At 56.1% G+C, this 16,794-nt stretch overlaps 1 protein-coding gene across 16 annotated transcripts in view; it reads right to left on the bottom strand.

Annotated features, from left to right (window-relative positions):
• Positions 1 to 5,873: 5,873 nt before the first annotated feature.
• Myo9b (myosin IXB) overlaps positions 5,874 to 16,794 on the bottom strand; it is a 93,521-nt gene continuing 82,600 nt past the window's right edge. For 7 of the 16 annotated variants that reach the window (XM_037211809.1, XM_037211811.1, XM_037211815.1 and 4 more), the window contains 16 exons: positions 15,254 to 15,381; positions 14,928 to 15,103; positions 14,390 to 14,488; positions 14,123 to 14,296; positions 13,720 to 13,761; positions 13,268 to 13,379; positions 12,512 to 12,585; positions 11,941 to 12,133; positions 11,303 to 11,431; positions 11,011 to 11,116; positions 10,725 to 10,856; positions 8,999 to 9,122; positions 8,431 to 8,478; positions 8,011 to 8,150; positions 7,667 to 7,794; positions 5,874 to 7,563 (listed from right to left, as the gene is read on the bottom strand). In XM_037211809.1, the coding sequence (XP_037067704.1) occupies positions 7,148 to 7,563; positions 7,667 to 7,794; positions 8,011 to 8,150; positions 8,431 to 8,478; positions 8,999 to 9,122; positions 10,725 to 10,856; positions 11,011 to 11,116; positions 11,303 to 11,431; positions 11,941 to 12,133; positions 12,512 to 12,585; positions 13,268 to 13,379; positions 13,720 to 13,761; positions 14,123 to 14,296; positions 14,390 to 14,488; positions 14,928 to 15,103; positions 15,254 to 15,381 (2,221 nt within the window). In that variant the 3' untranslated portion in view covers positions 5,874 to 7,147. The remainder of the gene's footprint in view (positions 7,564 to 7,666; positions 7,795 to 8,010; positions 8,151 to 8,430; positions 8,479 to 8,998; positions 9,123 to 10,724; positions 10,857 to 11,010; positions 11,117 to 11,302; positions 11,432 to 11,940; positions 12,134 to 12,511; positions 12,586 to 13,267; positions 13,380 to 13,719; positions 13,762 to 14,122; positions 14,297 to 14,389; positions 14,489 to 14,927; positions 15,104 to 15,253; positions 15,382 to 16,794) is intronic. The other 9 variants (XM_037211810.1, XM_037211812.1, XM_028893463.2 and 6 more) reach the window with 4 other exon arrangements.

Genomic DNA, 16,794 nt, shown 5'->3' with positions numbered 1-16,794 from the left:
GGATTGGAATCAGGTCCTCTGCAAGAGCTGTGTGTGCTCTTAACCACTGAGCACCCCTCCAGCCCCTCACATGGCTTCTGAGAGTGAGAAGTGTAAGGCAAAGCATCTCAGACCTGAGAAAGTTTCTAAAGAGATGCTGGGCTGGATAAAGGGCTCTTGCAGGAGGACCTGAGTTCAATACCCAGCACCATGTCAGGCAGCAGTTTCCTGTAACTCCAGCCTCTTCAGGGACCTGCCTTCACATACACACACCCACACACAGACACACAACTGAAACATACACATTTTAAACTGGGCAGGGTGGCACAGGCCTTTAATCCCAGCACTCGGGAGGCAGAGGCAGGTGGAGCTTTGAGTTTATAGGCCAGTCTGGGCTACAGAGTGAGTTCCAGGACAGCCAGGCCTACACACAGAAACCCTGTCTCAAAAACCATTTTTATCTATATTTAAATATGAATGCATAAATATATATTTAAATCTTTTTAAAAATGATATTGGATCCCCTGGCACTGGAGTTAGGGTGGCTGGGAGAGCCATGTGGTTCTGGGACCTGAGCCTGGGTCCTCTGAAAGAACAGTAAGCATTAACTTCTGAGCCAGTCTCCCAGTCGTTTTGGAGACAGAGCTTGACTGTGCAGCCCTGATTGGCCTCCAGCTCAGACCCTCGGCTGGGGTTAAAGGCCGGAGCCACATCAGCACCTGCATACCTTTGTGGCCACCACTCGACAGATTGCCTTTCCTTTCTGAGGTGGGGTGACCACATTTCGCTCTTCCATTCCTGTTGGTGTGACCTGCATGGCTTTGGCACTGACACACACACACACACACACACACACACACACACACACACACACACCTGGGGTCATGTGGGAGGAAGAAACAGACACATACAGACCGGCTGCCATCGGGTGGGATGCTCTGAATTTTAAGATTACTTTTTTTGTGTGCACATGTGCTCCTGTTCCCATGTCCCTGTGCACAGACGGAGGTCAGAGGATTTGGAGTTGGATCTCTGCCATGTGTGAGCCAACCTGCCACGGCTCTTGACGGGCCCTCATGAGTACCACAGCATGGCCCACAAAGCCCACCCCTCAGGACACCTGGGTCCTGCTCACTTCAGAAAATACCCTGGAGGACACTGAATCCAGGGTTCACAAAGGCAGTGTGGGTGTGACAGCCCCCTCTCCCGGCTCTGTGGCTGGGACAGGTAGGGTGCTGTCAGAACCATTAGTCTGTTAGTGTTGACCTTGCCTTGGATCTGAAACCCAAAAATGCTGTGCATGCCTTGATGACCACATCTGTCCAAGGAGCTGGGGACACGGCTCAGAGGGCAAAGAGGCTGCCCTGAAAAGGACAAGGGCCTGCATTCAGCTCCTCGGCACTCACATAAACAGCCAAGTGTGGTCTGCAGCCTGGGGCCAAACTTGAGTCTGCCGGACTCCAGACTGCCCTACCCCCGCCGGTGGCCCTGTCCAGTTCAGGCCAAGGATGACATCCGAAGGTGGTGGCCGTGGGGGACGCCTCAGGTGAGGAGCACTGACTGCGACGCCAGAGGATCGAGGGTCAACTTCCAGCACCCTCAGTGGTAGTTTACACCCATTCAAAATCCTAGTTCCAGGGAACCGATGCCCCCTTTCTGGTCTCCACAGGCATCAGGCATGCACAGTGGTACACAGGCATTCATTGAAACACCTATTAACACTAAAAATAACTAAATCTAAAAAAAAAAAAAATTCAAAGGCAAAGGCAACCTTCAGGAGGTCTGGAGAGGCTCTCTAGGTGACACTACCTTTAGAGTTTTCATGTGGCTGGACCGGCAGGAGGAGGTGAGGCAGAGGTCCTGTGGCTGAGGAGGCCTAGTAAGTCTTGTTCGTGGAAGCCTGGCCCTTCATCCCACTAGATCTTAGCAAGACCGACGGACAGAGCAGACGGGCTGTCCAGAGGATTCCTTGCACAAGTGCACTGAGCCAGCCCTGGGGGGCCAGCTGGACCTCCAGAGGGGGCTGGGCCAAGACTCGGACACACCCCAGGCCATCCTGAAGAACTGGCTTGGAACTGCTTCAGGCTGGCCCGAGACCCACTGTGTTGGAGCAGCCTGTCCCACAAGCAGGCGAGGGTGACATTGGACTCCCGGGCCTCCTCCACAAAGGTATCTGCTCAAATGCACCTGACCCTGAGAACACTGCTGTGCACTTGCCTCAGGGGCCCCTGGGGGGGGGGGGCAAGGTTTTACAATGTAGACTTGGCTGGCTTGAAACTCATTATGTAGACCAGGCTGGCCTCGAACTCAGAGATCCATTTGCCTCTGTCTCCGGAGCGCTGGGATTACAAGTGGGCACCACTACATGCGGCCCTTTGGTTTTTAATAAAGACTAAAGACTATAGTAATTTTTTTTAAAAGGCCAGGTGTAGCGAGTGGTCTGGTGTGGTGACATTGTGTTCCCCAACATATTGTGCACCCTAATAAACTTATCTTGGGTTAGAGACAGAACAGCCACTAGATACGAAGGCTAGAAAATGGTGGCACTCACGCCTTTAATCCCAGCATTCCAGAGATAGAAATCCCTCTGGATCTCTGTGAGTTCAAGGCCACATTGGAAACGGCCAGGCATGGTGACTCACGCCTTTAATCCCAGAAAGCCAGCCTTTAATCCCAGGGAGTGGTGGTAGAAAGCAGAAAGGTATATAAAGCGTGAAGACTAGAAACTAGAAACATTTGGCTGGTTAAGCATTTGGCTGGTTAAGCATTTAGGTTTTGAGCAGCAGTTCAGCTGAGACCCATTCTGGATGAGGACACAGAAGTTTCCAGTCTGAGGAAACAAGATCAGCTGAGGATCCGGCGAGGTGAGGTTAGCTGTGGCTTGTTCTGTCTCTCTGACCATCCAGCATTTCACCCCAATAACTGGTCCCGGGTTTGATTTTATTAATAAGAACTGTTAAGATTCCTGCTACAGTCTGGTCCTACAATCTCAACCCTGGGTGGACCCAGCCAGCCCTGTCAATCAGGAGCTCAGGTTCAGGGCCGTCTTCAAAAAGATGAGGTGGAGGGCTACGGAAGGAGACATCGATCACATTGACCTCCACACGTGTATACAGAGATAAGTTAAACTACCAAGAAGAGGCTAATATTAGCCCTTGCAACCCAAAGCCAGGAGCCAGGCAGCCTTTGCTGGCTGCTGCACCGTTCCCAGGACATGCGTCCGTCCTCACTCCCCAGCAGGCCAAAGGGGGCACAGCAGGCCCTACCAGAGCAAATACAACCCTTCATTTGCATGAGACACCCTGGCCACACCTCCTTTCCTGGCGATATAAGCAGGTCCTTTGCCGGCTTTTTACACGGGGTTCCATAGAAAGCTTAAGCAGCCAGTGTGTGACAGGGATCCATTATGAAGCCCTGGAACTTGCTATGTAGACCAGGCTGCCCTCAAACTCTGTGTTGATTTCGCCTGCCTTTGCCTCAGGATTGTTGGTATTAGTATGCCTGGCTTTGTTATTTTGAGACTCAGCTGGCCCACATATGTATCTGTCCTGGTTAGTTTTATGTCAACTTGACACAAGCTGGAGTCGTCAGGGAGGGGGCAGGAAACCTCAGTCGAGACAATGTGTCTGTAAGATGGAGCTGTAGGCAAGCCTGTGGACGTTTTCTGAATTAGTGATTGCTGGAGTGATTGCTCAGTTCATAGTGGGTGGGGCTATCCCTGGGCTGGTGGTCTTAGGTTCTATAAGAAAGCAAGTTCTGGTCTACAAAGTGAATTCCAGGACAGCCAGGGCTGTTACAGAGAAACGCTGTCTCGAAAAACAAAACAAAGTTTTAGCCTGGTGTGGTGGCACTTAGGAGGCAGAGGTAGGTGGATCTCTGTGAGTTCGAGGCCAGCCTGGTCTATATAGAGGAAGTTCCAGGACAGCCAGGGCTGTTACAGAGAAACGCTGTCTCGAAAAACAAAACAAAGTTTTAGCCTGGTGTGGTGGCACTTAGGAGGCAGAGGTAGGTGGATCTCTGTGAGTTCGAGGCCAGCCTGGTCTATATAGAGGAAGTTCCAGGACAGCTAGGGCTACACAGAGAAACCCTGTCTGGAAAAGAAAACAAGGCAGGCTGAGCAAGCCAGTGAGCAGCACCCCTCCATGGCCTCTGCATCAGCTCCTCCTCCAGGTTCCTGTCCAGCTTGAGTTCCTGTTCTGACTTCTTTCAATGATAGACAGTGATAAGGAAGTATAAGCCAAATATACCCTTTCCTCTCCAACTGCTTTTTTTTTGTCATGAGGTTTCATTAAAGCAACAGAACCCCTAAGACAGTAGTCCAAACTAGCTCTGAACACTGATGCTGGGATTCTCGTGTGTAGTTAATCTCACCAATTTTACAGCATCCATTCACTTCGTAAACAAACCTCTGGGTATGGCCACGAGGGACGGCCTAGGTTTAAGGTTACTCTGAGCCTCCAGCTGCCGAGCCTGCCCTTCTGTCATGGACTATGTATTTGGATTATGAGCCCCAACAAATCCTTCCCTAGTTACGTTTGTCAGGCATTTTGCCAATGCAATGAGAAGTGGCTAACCGCTGTGTCACCGGCCAGACCTCTCTACCTTTGTGGGGGAAGGTGGAGCTGCCAACAGGATGAGGATGCAGGCAGACCAGGAGAGCTGGATGGAGTTGGGGTAGCTCAGAAGACAGACTCCCAGCACTACCTGGTGTCTCACAAACACCTGTAACTCCAGCTCCAGAGAATTCAATGCCCTCTTTTGGCCTCTGTGGTCACCAGCGCATGCTTGTGTGTGTGTGTGTGTGTGTGTGTGTGTGTGTGTGTGTGTGTGTGTGTGTGTGTGTGCGCGCGCGCGCGCGCGCACACACACACACACACACCCCACACTTAAAAATCTGAAAAAAGTCTCAAGGTGGCAGGAACAGGAGCAGAGATGAGAAATGTGACCTTGTTACTACAGCAGCAGACACACCAATGCTGGAGGACACAGGTCAGAGCAAGTGGCTTCCAGCCTGAGGGTCTAAACAGGGGTTCTCAACCTGTGGGTCACAACCCTTGGGGGTGAATGACCCTTTCACAGGGGTTGCATTTCAGATACTTACAATTCATAATAGTAGCAAAATTACACTTATGAAGTAGCAGCAAAAATAATTTTTATGGTTGGGGTTGGTAAGTATTTTTGGTTCCCCAGTAATTGGTTTCTCTGCCAATTCAGAAAGCCAAGTCAAGCTGAATTTAAAAGCCCAGATTAATGAGCATTGGGTTCCCTGGTGACCTCGGGGTGGGGGAGGGGGAAAATCCCGTGGCAGGTCTGTGAACTGGAGCTCCAATACCCTGCAGACACAGTCGTGAGGAGCAGCTGGGGGGGGGGCGCCACTGGGGGCGCTTTCTGAGGGGCTGAGGCAGAGAGCCCCATGAGGAGCTGTATTAAGGGGTCACAGCGTTAGAAAGGTTGAGAACTGCTGTTCCAGAGCCGATAGCCTTCAAAACCTGGACCAGAGCTTGAGCCTGAGCTTCTGTACCGGGCAGCCTCCCTGTGCCTCAGGCCATCAGGGCCCTCATGGGAAACGAGTGGGGTGGACTTCTTGTGACCTAGACCAAGCCAGTTCTCAACTCCTGATCCTCCTGACTCCACCTTCTGAGTACTGGGACTAGGTGTGCCACCAACCTGGAGGGAGTGTGTGGTGTGCGCATGCACGCCGTCTGCCCATGCACACGGGCTGGAGGACGATGTCAAGTGTCCTGCTCCATTTGTCTTACTCCTTGAGACAGGGCCTCGCCAGCTTCTACGTGGGCGCTGGGATTTGAACTCAGGTCCTCATGTTCGCATGCCAAGTGTTCTGAGCCATCTCTCCAGCCCCTAATGTGAACTCCATACATCTTTAGTACACCTACTTCTTTTAAAAAAATATTTATTTATGTGTACGGGTGCTTGGCCTGTACGGGTGTGTGTGCACCACCTTTGGTCTGGTGCCCAGGAGGCCAGAAGAGGGTGTCCAATGCCTTGGATCTGGAGTTACAGAAGTTTGTGAGGTCCCATGCCGGTGCTGAGAACAAAGCCAAGTTTTCTGCAAGAGCTTTTCACCCCAGATCATCTCTCCAGGTCCTGGGGCACCTGTTCTTCCTGAGACCCATCACTTGAGGTCAAGTGTGGACTCTCACCTGCTCAACAGTTCCAGTTTCAGGCTATGTGTGGCCTCTGCGGGTACCAGGCCAAGGGCAGCAGCCTCCTCACGGAGCGGGTCTGGATGGCCCTTTTCTTTCCCTTCATGCAGGCTCACTCTGCAGCCCCGGTTAGCCGGACCCGCCTGCTTCCGCTCCTGGGTGCAGCCTCTTGCTTCACTCCTGGCTCAGACAGGCCCCACCCACTCTGACCCAGCCCAGCAGCAAGGTCACACACCAGCCGCTCTCAAGCACTTTTATTTCACATCTCCTGTGGAGCTTTGTTGGTCCCAGGCTGGTGGCCTGTGTGTCCAGGGAGGGGGCAGAGCCTGAGAGAAGGAAGCTGAACTCTGAAGGACCCAGGCTGTCACGGGCTGCAGAGGCGCTCCAGAGACTGTGCCACCTGCCCCTAAAGGTCCGGAGTCCCTGGCTCCTTGCATGCCACAGGGTAGGCAGCCCCAAGGCACAGTGGGCAGAGCCATGTGAGCTACATTCAGGCTTCCCACTCCTGGCCCGTCTTCAGCCAGCAGCTGTGACCCTGTAGGAAGCTCCAACAACGCTGGAAGGTTCTCTGGCCACATGGCCGGTTCTGGGAGGCATTCGGGAGGGCAACCCATGCCCTACGAGTCCATTGTCCACTGGCCAGGGTGGATCACAGCAGCCAGGAGTGGCCCACCCACGTCCAGGTTACCAAGTGGGAAAGAGTTAATATAAAAGCCCTGACATACACATATAAAATAAGTTTGGTCCTCCATTAAGGCTGTCATGACTGAAAAGTTATGTAAACCATGAACGGAGAAACAGTTACTAAGTACAAAGGGCACCGCTGTGCAGATTGGGGCTCCTGGCCAGCAGCCCCCAGCCTTCACACCACACAGAGCTGGTGCCCACCTCATCCTTCTGGGCACTGTTCATTCTGGATCCTTCTCAGAGTGCGAAAGGCCAGCTCCGCAGCTGGGGCACCCAGATCTGGGGTTCTAGGACATGCAGACTGCCTGTCACGGTCCTCAGCCATTGGCCTGGCTGGAGCTGGGGGGCAGGCAGTACGTAGGGGGGTCCGAGTACCTGCGCTTGGCTTCAGGAAGTCCGACATCGTGGTCCAGGGATTCCAGGGTGCCCTGCGACGGCAGGTCAGCCCCGGGGGCAATGTATACAGAATGTACCTGGTCCTGTCGGCGGGCAGGTGGCTCTCGGCGCCTTACTGGAACAGCGGCCTCCCGGAGAGCAGGTGACCAGTTGGTCAGGAGCGCGGGCAGGCCCGGCGGGAGCTTGATGTTGGCCATGGGCATGATGGGATTCCTCCGCGGCGTCTTCACTCTGACCGTGACGAAGGATGTCGGCCTTCGGCGTGGAGGGGCTGTGGCCGCGGGGTGGGGGCTCGGGGTGGGCACACTGGGGCAGGGGAGAGCAGGTGCGGGGGGCCCTTCGAGAGACAGACTTGGGGTTACTGCAGTGGGGGCGTGGGTGGACTCCCGACCTGGGCCTGCCGCAGAGAGGAGGTCATCGAATGCCACCTTCACACTCACCTTCCACGGCCCCCCGAGCGCCCCTCTCCTCCAGCAGGCTCTCGGTGCTGGCCGACGTCTCCGAGTCCAGGTTCTCCTCATCAGAGCCCCGCGGGTCCAGCTCCGGCAGCCGGTATGTGATGTCCTCCCTGAGGATGGGGGCACCATATTCAAGGCCATTCCCACCAAGAGACTACCCCCAAAGAAGCAGTCTTGCTCCTCCTGGCCCCTCCCTCACGCCAAACACAGCAGTCAGTGATGCCCTTGGCACCAGCACCCCCAACGCCACAACCAGTTTGGCCTTAGGGCGCCTGCCCAGAGTCGGTGAGGGTGAGTGTGAGCAGGAATGGGCACATGACACTTGCTTCTCCTCCTTGATGGACTGGATCCGCTCCATGAGGATCTCCTTCTCTCGGTCCTCGTCGCCACCTGCCGCCTCCTCGGGAAGGGCCTCCAGCTCCTCCAGGCTGCTGTCCTGCATCACTGGGGTCCTGGGGCTTTTGGTCTGAAACAGAAGAGGCAGATCTGACCCAGCGCTGGAGGGTGGAGCTCAGGCTGTGGGCGGAGCCTAGTGCTTGGACCAAGTTGGGGGCGGGGTGGCAGCAGCTCTGGGTTAGTTGTGAGGTAGGCCCACTCCAGGGCTCTGTGCCTGGAGTTCTGCAGGAATCTAGTGGGACCAGGGACCAGCATGCAGTTCCAGGAGGTTAGGACATGCTCTACGCTACAGCCAAGACTACCCAGTGTGCACCTGGAGACATGCAGCCGGCCACGCAATGCGTACATACCCGGACCCCCTCATAGGGAGACGAGAACCCCAGTTTGAGAGGCCACAGCTGGGGGAGAAATAACACAGGTGAACAGGCGTGCTGGGCCTGCCACACAGGCACGGGCAGGACCGGACCAGCAGCGGCAGCAGGTTAAGACCCGAGGGCTCCCAGGGGGGCCCAGGACCTGCCCCTCCCCCAGCAGCTGAGTGGGCACTTCTGTGATGGGAACTCCTGGGCATTATGTTCCAGCAAGAAGGAAACCAGGCCAGGCTGGTGTCTGAGCAACAGAGGGACAACCTGTGTCTGGCTGAGTGGAGGTGACCATTTGGTGACGGCAGGGCTCTGCTCCACTTGCCCACAAGACCGCAGCCTATGGCCTGAACCCCAGCCCAGGCACACAAGACCGCAGCCTATGGCCTGAACCCCAGCCCAGGCACACAAGGCCACAGCCTATGGCCTGAACCCCAGCCCAGGCACACAAGGCCACAGCCTATGGCCTGAACCCCAGCCCAGGCACACAAGGCCACAGCCTATGGCCTGAACCCCAGCCCAGGCACACAAGGACCAGCCCCAGGCCGGCACTCACAGCGTTCTGCCGCAGCAGGGAGAGCCGTCGGAATGCAATGCTCTCGGCCGCCTCCAGCTGGTTGATCTCCTCCATCTTCATCTTGTACTTCCTCATCTGCTCCTTGATGAGCATCTCCACACACCTGTGCGCAGACTCGGTCAGTCCCTGTCCAGTGGCTGGGAAGGCAGTTCCAGAGAGCCGCCAGGCCAGGACCCTGGGATACCCTGTGACCTCAGGGGGCTCACTTTGCCTCTCTGAACCCAAGATTTCCTGTCACTGGTCTCTGACAGCACCCAGGGCAGGAGGTAAAAGGTTGGTGCAGGTTGGCAAGAACAGAACCCCAGTCGCCGGCACGGTGGGACCACTTTTAACTCACAGAAAAGGATGGGTAAAGAAAGGCCGGCAGCCTGCCCTCGTCAGCCTGCCCTCGTCAGCATGCAGCATGCCCAACAAACAGCTCTACAAGCTCTGACTCCTCCGGTGCCCACTCAAGGTCAGAACCAGAGGGGCTCGGCTCAAAACCACACGAGTGAGGAGAAAGGCAAGTCCTCAGGCTGTAAGGTCACAGTCAATTCCCTACTCGGACCAGAGGACACAGGAAGTGAGTCTGTGTCTGTTCCGCCACCGCCCAATGGCGCCTTCCTCACCCACAACACTTGCTGGTGGCCAGGAGCAAGGCTGGGACCACAGAGGGCTCCTCCTCAGTCTCACTTTAAGAAAGCTGCCAAGGGTGAAAGGTCAAAGGTTCTCCTCCTGGCAGGTTTGTCTGTTTTCACTGGGGGTGGGTGGGGGTCCGAGGTCCACATGCATGCCAGACAAGAGCTCTGCAGAGCCACACTCTAGCCCATCAGAGTTCTGAAGAAAACGATGGAGAACTGCCTGTCCACCCAAAGGTGGACACAAGGCTCCATGGCTGCCTTTCCCCATCAGGGGGCTAGGGGTCTCGCCCCTTGAATGCTTCTTGAGGGACCCAGAGCAAGATCTTCCCTGAACAGGGAGACGTGTGGAACCCTGCCTGCACTGGGGTGCTTCTGGAACCCCGACTCCACTCACTTCAAATGCACCTTTTGTTACGTGTTAGGTTTTAGTTAAAAGTGTGTTTGCTACAGCATGCCTGAGTGTGCCTGCAGGGGCCACACGGAACCCTGCTTCCAGCTCTCAGCGTCACAGAAAAGGAAGAGAGGGGCGTGCGTGCGTGTGTGCGTGTGTGTGTGTGTGTGTATGTCTGTGTGTGCGCGTGTGTGTGCGTGTGTGTGTGTGCGCGCGCGCGCGTGTGTGTGCACACGCGCACGCGCGTTAGGGAGGTGAGGCAAGGCTGCTGAAGAAACCTAAGGGGCCACCGTAAAGACAGCTCAGAGGGTAAAGGCATTTGCTGCCAAGCTGGATGACCCAAGTTTAATCCCTCAGCCCTACGTGGAAGGAGAGAACCAACCCCAGGAAGCTGTCCTCTGACTTCCATACGCATAGGTATGTGTGCCCTCCCCATACAATAATTTAAAAACTTAGCGAGATTGCTGGCTGCCTGAAGCGCTGACAGCCACGGGAACCCTGTCTGCGAACTTTCCAAGCACCCACGATGGAGGGAGGCTATGTGGGTTTGAAGGAGATCATGCTAGATCTTGGGGACAGTCGCGCTCCGTAGCTGACCTGGAACTCCAGATCCTCCTGCCTCAGCCTCCCCACCACGAGGATGATGGACATCCCAGGCAGCTAAGCAGCTGTGGGTCTGGGGCCAGGGACTCACGTGGTGATCTTTAGTACGTCCTTCATGCTGGTCAGGGGGTCCGAGTTGTCGGGGCAGCGTAGCAGGCAGGGCGCAAAGATGATAGCCAGAGCTCCTGGCGACATGCGGTTCACATCCTCAAGCAGGGCCACCCTGTAGGGCCAACAGTTAGGAGGCACCCCTCCCGCACCCGCTCTGACCCCAATGTCAGGTTCCTGTCTTGGTATCAGTGGCCAGGACATGCAGCGGGGTCACAGGGCAGAGTCATCTTGACTCCTGGGGGGAGGGAGGGAGGGAGGACACTTGCTTGACAAGGTGGAAGATGAGTCTCTCCAGAGAGGTGTGGTTGGCCTCAGGCAGGTGGTCCAGGACTGCATAGATGGCAGCCAGTTGTTCTTGCTTCTCTGGAAGCTCTGGGGAGGCCAGGGTTATCAGTCCTGGGTGGCACCAGCCATGCCCAGTCCTCCTTGCCCATGCATTTGGGGTGCACCAATGCCCTTCACGTGGGGCGTAGGTCCAGAGGGAAACAACCAACCCAAACTGTGGGCCCCAGCAGGAGCAGGCCGTGTCTAGGCCTCATCCCTTTCTCCGTGGCTCACCAACAGCCCTGAGGAAGTCTCCGTACTGGGCAAAGGTCATGAGGGGCTCGGGCAGCTCCCTTAGCCACTGCTTCAGGACCCCGGTGATGGCGTGGATGGGGAAGTCTTCCAGCTTGACTGCGGCGGGGTCTGCAGGGCAGGGACAGGTGAGCAGTGTGTGGTGCTGACAGTGTGTGTGTGTGCTGACAGTGTGTGTGCTGACAGTGTGTGTGTGTGCTGACAGTGTGTGTGTGTGCTGACAGTGTGTGTGCTGACAGTGTGTGTGCTGACAGTGTGTGCTGACAGTGTGTGCTGACAGTGTGTGCTGACAGTGTGTGTGCTGACAACAGTGTGTGTGTGCTGACAGTGTGTGCTGACAGTGTGTGTGCTGACAACAGTGTGTGTGTGCTGACAGTGTGTGCTGACAGTGTGTGTGCTGACAACAGTGTGTGTGTGCTGACAGTGTGTGCTGACAGTGTGTGTGCTGACAACAGTGTGTGTGCTGACAGTGTGTGCTGACAGTGTGTGTGCTGACAGTGTGTGTGTGTGCTGACAGTGTGTGCTGACAGTGTGTGTGTGTGCTGACAGTGTGTGTGTGTGCTGACAGTGTGTGGTGCTGACCAGCGGGTCCGTCCAGTTGGCCCTGCTCCAGCGCTCACCTGTCTGCAGTGCCTGCCGCAGTTCCCGGGTCCGGTTGGCAGCGCCCGATTTGCGGTAGAGGCCCTCGGTGTACAGGCCATGCATCTCCACATGTTCTAGAAGCTTCTCCAGAACGACAGGCACGGAGGCCTTGTCACTCGTTAGGCTGTCCACACACACCCCGAAGTGGCCTGGCTCGGCACCCGGCTCACTCTACGGTTGGGGTGGAAAGTCAGGCCTGGGGGCGCTGTCCCCGGCCCACTCCATCCCTCCCTGCCACCCTGTTCTCCAAGGCTGCTGGGCTTGTGGGCTCCCTCCACGCAGCACCCGTGGGCTGGGCGGCCCTTCCTGGGGAGAGGGCGCCCCAGCTCCACAGCCCTCTAACGTGGGACCCCACACCGTCCCGCAGATGAGGGCCTCCCTCTGCCAGGTCCAGGACTCTTCAGCAGGGGTTAGGGGCCTGCCTGGGAGTCTCAGTCCTGGGAATGGACATGTGTCCTGCAGGAGAACCAGAGGCCACAGCCCTCCTGCCACGTTCCTGGGAGCCCTGGATGTAATGTTCTAGAAAGTTCCAGGTTTAAGCATGCTCACCTTCCTCCTTCCCGTGTAGGAGCAGTAGCTCTGAATCTTGTGCACGCATTTTTTGTGGCAGGTCATCTTGCACACTAGGGCCAGAGCGGAGGTTACACAGGACCCAGTTCCTGAGAACACCCACTCACCGTCTGGGGACCGTGACTGCATTCTAAACCACAGGGCTACGCTCTGCCCTGATTCCCATAAGACGGGTGGGTGGTAACTGGTGGTCAGGAGGGGCCTAGGCCTTGGTCATACAGGAGGCCCCTTGGGAACTCAGCCTAACAGTGGCCAAATGATGCTCTTTCTTCAACTACACTGGTCCCCAGACTGTGACGCCAGCTAAGATCCAGGGAGGTGAGACCAGCACTGTCAAGGTGTAGATGCCTGTGTATGTGTGTTGGGGCCCCCAGTCCTGAGCCCAGAGGGGCTGAAGAGACCCAGGACACCGGGTCAGGAGCCAGTGGGCCTGGCTTGGCCACGCTCTGACTGCACAACCAGCCGGCTCCGGGCTGCGTCTGTGTCCTGGCAGGCCTTAGAGGGATAGCTGGGGTCTGTGAAGTGCTGGAGGGAGACGACGCTGAAGCGGTGAGCAGCACGCACCACGGTACAGAGGCATGGCGCCGTGACTGTCACATGACCTGCCTCTGCGGGTGTGTGCGTGCATGTGTGGAGAGGAGCTGCTGACGAGCAGGCATGCTGACGAGCAGGCAGGAAGACAAGGAAGGGGGCAGGGGCAGGGCACCCATGTGGCCAGGCCAGGGTGGGGCTCACCACTGCACAGCAGGGCCTTGTCCATGAGCCAGATGTAGGAGAGACACTGCTCACACGACTGCGGGATGTTCACCTGGTAGCTGGCAAACACGTGTCCATTGTGCTCCTGGACCTGGGGTGGGAAGGGGCGGGAGGGAGGGAGGGCTGAGTGGGCGGGCGCCCTTCACGCTGCTGTCAGCAGCAGCTCCTTCCCACGGCTCCGAGGCACTGACCAGGGCTGCAACAATGAACATGTGAGCCCGTGTACACATGCATGCACTCACATGCATACGGCTACTCACAGCACCCTCCCCCCACGACTACTCACACTACACACACACACACACACACACACACACACACACACACACACACACGTGACTACTCACAGCATGCTCCAGCACACATGCACACACAATCACACGACTATTCTCAGCTCACTCCTGAATACACTCACACACATGACTACTCACAGCACGCTCCTGTTTCCGCTTCTTCTTCTGGGCTTTGCTCTGCTGAGAGAGAGAGAGAGAGATAGATGAAGCCCATGTGGGGATGACTGGTCAGCCCGACTGTCCCCTAGGAATAGCCCTGTCCTCAGAAAGGAGGTGGGGAGCACGTGCCCCCCCTCATCTGGTAACGGAAGGCACCCTCCCCCCCACAGCCTGCTCAGCAGAGCGGCACTGGGGCCATGGCTGACCAGGGAGATGATGGTGCCATCGGCGGTGGGGCTGGGCCGGGTGGCGGGCCAGGCCGGAGAGGGATGCGTGCGGCCAAACGGGAGGAGCTGGGCCCGGAAGACGGTGGGAGACACAACCAGCTGCTGCACCGGGAGGACCCGGATGGGGTGGGGCTGGAGGAGGTGAAGTCACCTACCTTGGTGGGCTCGAAGTCGGTCTTGGTGTAGCTGCGGGTGAACTCATCCAGCAGCGACTGGAAGACATTGAGGACCAGGTTGGTGTCCTTCTCCCCACGCTCGGCAGCCAGGTTGCTGACGACAATCTGGTAATTCTCCATGAGGTCCTTGTAGCCTACGTGGATCTTCCCGTTCTGTCGGAACATGAGAGGTGTCCCCACGGCCCAGACACGGGCTGTGGGGTGGGGCTGGGGGAGGTGTGGGCAGCGGGGCTGGGGTCCACGCACAGGCACAGAGTACATGGTCTTAATGTTGCTCCTGAAGCGCTCAGTGGCCTCGATGAACAAGCTCTCGATGGGCGTCTTCTGTGAGCGGAGGTCGTTCACCTGCAGGAGACGGTGGTCAGGGCCGCTCACACTTCCTCAGTGCCAGCTATGAGACCCAAGGCAGCTAGAAACCTCTACACAGAGGACGGATGGGATGGACAGGTAGCTGAGGAGAGCTGGTCCCCAGGTCACCAACACAGTAGTGGCCCAGTGGGGCTCCTGTCCTACGTGGTCACTCTAGCCCGCAGGGCATCACGCGCACACACATTTGTGGGTGGCGACAGGGTGGGGTTGTGTGGGCTTCATAATGCTTGGAGGGGACCAAGGCCTCAGACAGGCGACCACATGGTGGCTCACAGCCATCTGTAATGAGATCTGGCGCCCTCTTCTGGCCTGCAGGGATGTGTGCAGGCAGAACACTGTATACGTAATAAATAAATAAATCTTAAAAAAAAAATGTTAAAAAAAAAAACAAAAAACTGGCATCCTAGCAGCTCACCTTGTTGAGCAGGAACTCATCCAGAAATTTGAGCTCATTGGCGTTGGTGATCTTGCGGAACACGGACTCACGCCACTTCTCCGACACTGTGATCTGGCCGACCTTGCGGTTTCGGTTCTTTTTCCCTTTCAGGGGCTTTTCACTGGCAGCATGGCGGTGCTGCTGGGTAGAAAGTGCTGAGGGGCAGGGACAGCAGGAGGCAAGGTCAGAATGGGCACCCAGGTGCACAGCTAGGTCCACAGCCATGATCCCCAGACACCGTCACTGGGACCTGCCAGCGGTGGGCATGGCCAGGCGGCTGATGCTGGAAGTTATGGGGGACCAACCTTCTAGACTCTTCTTCGTGGGGACTTCCTGCGCCGCCTGCCCTCCACTGCCCTCCATCTCCTCCACACCCTCCAGGCTGGGCTTCTTATCCTTGGCTTTGTGCAGGAACAGCCGCTTAAAGGCGGATCTGCAGGAGACAGGTGTTTCTGTTTAACTTTACATTTGTGTTTAGGGGTATGCATGTGTCAGTGGGCGTCTGCCATGTGAATGCAGAGACCCCTCCAGGTGCTAGGACTAAAGGCCTGTGCCACCATGCTCAGCTGTTTTGGAGACAGGATCTCTAGGCACCCCAGGGTAGCCTTTGCATCCTTCACAGCTGGTGTGTGTGTGTGTGTGTGTGTGTGTGTGTGTGTGTGTGTGTGTGTGTGTGTAGTGCATTGCCTCTGCTCTGCATGATTTGTCTTTTGTTTTTTGTTTTTCAAGACAGGGTATCTCTGTGTAGCCCTGGCTGTCCTGAATCTCACTCTGTAGCCCAGGCTGGCCTCCAACTCAAGTATATCAGCTTCCTCTGCCTCCCGAGTGCTGGGACTAAAAGCATGCACCGCCACACTCGGCTCCGCATGAAGCGTAAGGCCCGAGAAGCAGAAGTTATACACGGGAGCCCCTGCACAGGAAGCCATGCTCTCATCCCAACTGAAAACAAAACGGAGGCCAGGCACGGGGCACACACTTAGAACCAGGCAGTGGGGTCAGGAGCCAAAAGTCATTCTTGGCTCCCAGGTTTGAAGCCAGCCTGGGCTGCATGGCGCTGTGTAAAGGGAGTGGAGAAAAGGGAGGGCTGAGCAGGCTGTGGCAGCTCACACATATCATCCAGCACTTGGGAGGCTGAGGCAGAAGGATTGCCACACATTTGAGAGATGCTTGGATTACAGAGAAAGACTTGGTCTCAAAACACCCCAAACTGGCCGGTTCCTCTGCTACTGTGTGCCCGCTGCTCTCTTTACAGTGGCTAACTGTTTCTTTCTTAAAAACACAAAGAGAAAAAAACAAAACACAACAAAACAAAACCAACTGAAAACTGAACAGGGCCACCTCACAAAGACAACGGTTCATCTGGAGTACTGGACAGGGGTATAGCCAGACAGATGGCGTCTGTCTGCCCGAGCAGAGGAAGATGCCGCGCAGGGCTCGGCCTGCCCCTCGTTCCTCTAAAGAATTGCAGAAGGGTTGGGGAGAAGGCAGTGGGTAAGGCATTTGCCACCAAGCCTGACAACCTGGGTCTAGTCTGGGATCCGTGTGGTGGAAGGACAGAACCAACTCCAGCAAGTTGTTCTCTGACCTCCACACACATGCCATGGAACATACATGCATGTGTGCGTGCACAGACAATATAATGAAAATAACCTAAAACAAAATAATGAAATGAGTTCTTGCCCCCGATGGCTTTCACAGACACAGCATGAGAAGAAAGCCGGAGAAACAAGGACAAACTATTAACAGTGCTGCGGGATACTGTAGGGGCAGATGGCTGCCCACCAGAAAGTTATCTTGGGCCATTATCTCAGACTCTGACTGGGACCTTGTGCAGGAAAAGTCTTTG

Source organism: Peromyscus leucopus, chromosome 17, assembly GCF_004664715.2.
Source record: "Peromyscus leucopus breed LL Stock chromosome 17, UCI_PerLeu_2.1, whole genome shotgun sequence".
Lineage (NCBI taxonomy): Eukaryota > Metazoa > Chordata > Mammalia > Rodentia > Cricetidae > Peromyscus > Peromyscus leucopus.
This window is presented reverse-complemented; position numbering and strand designations above follow the sequence as displayed.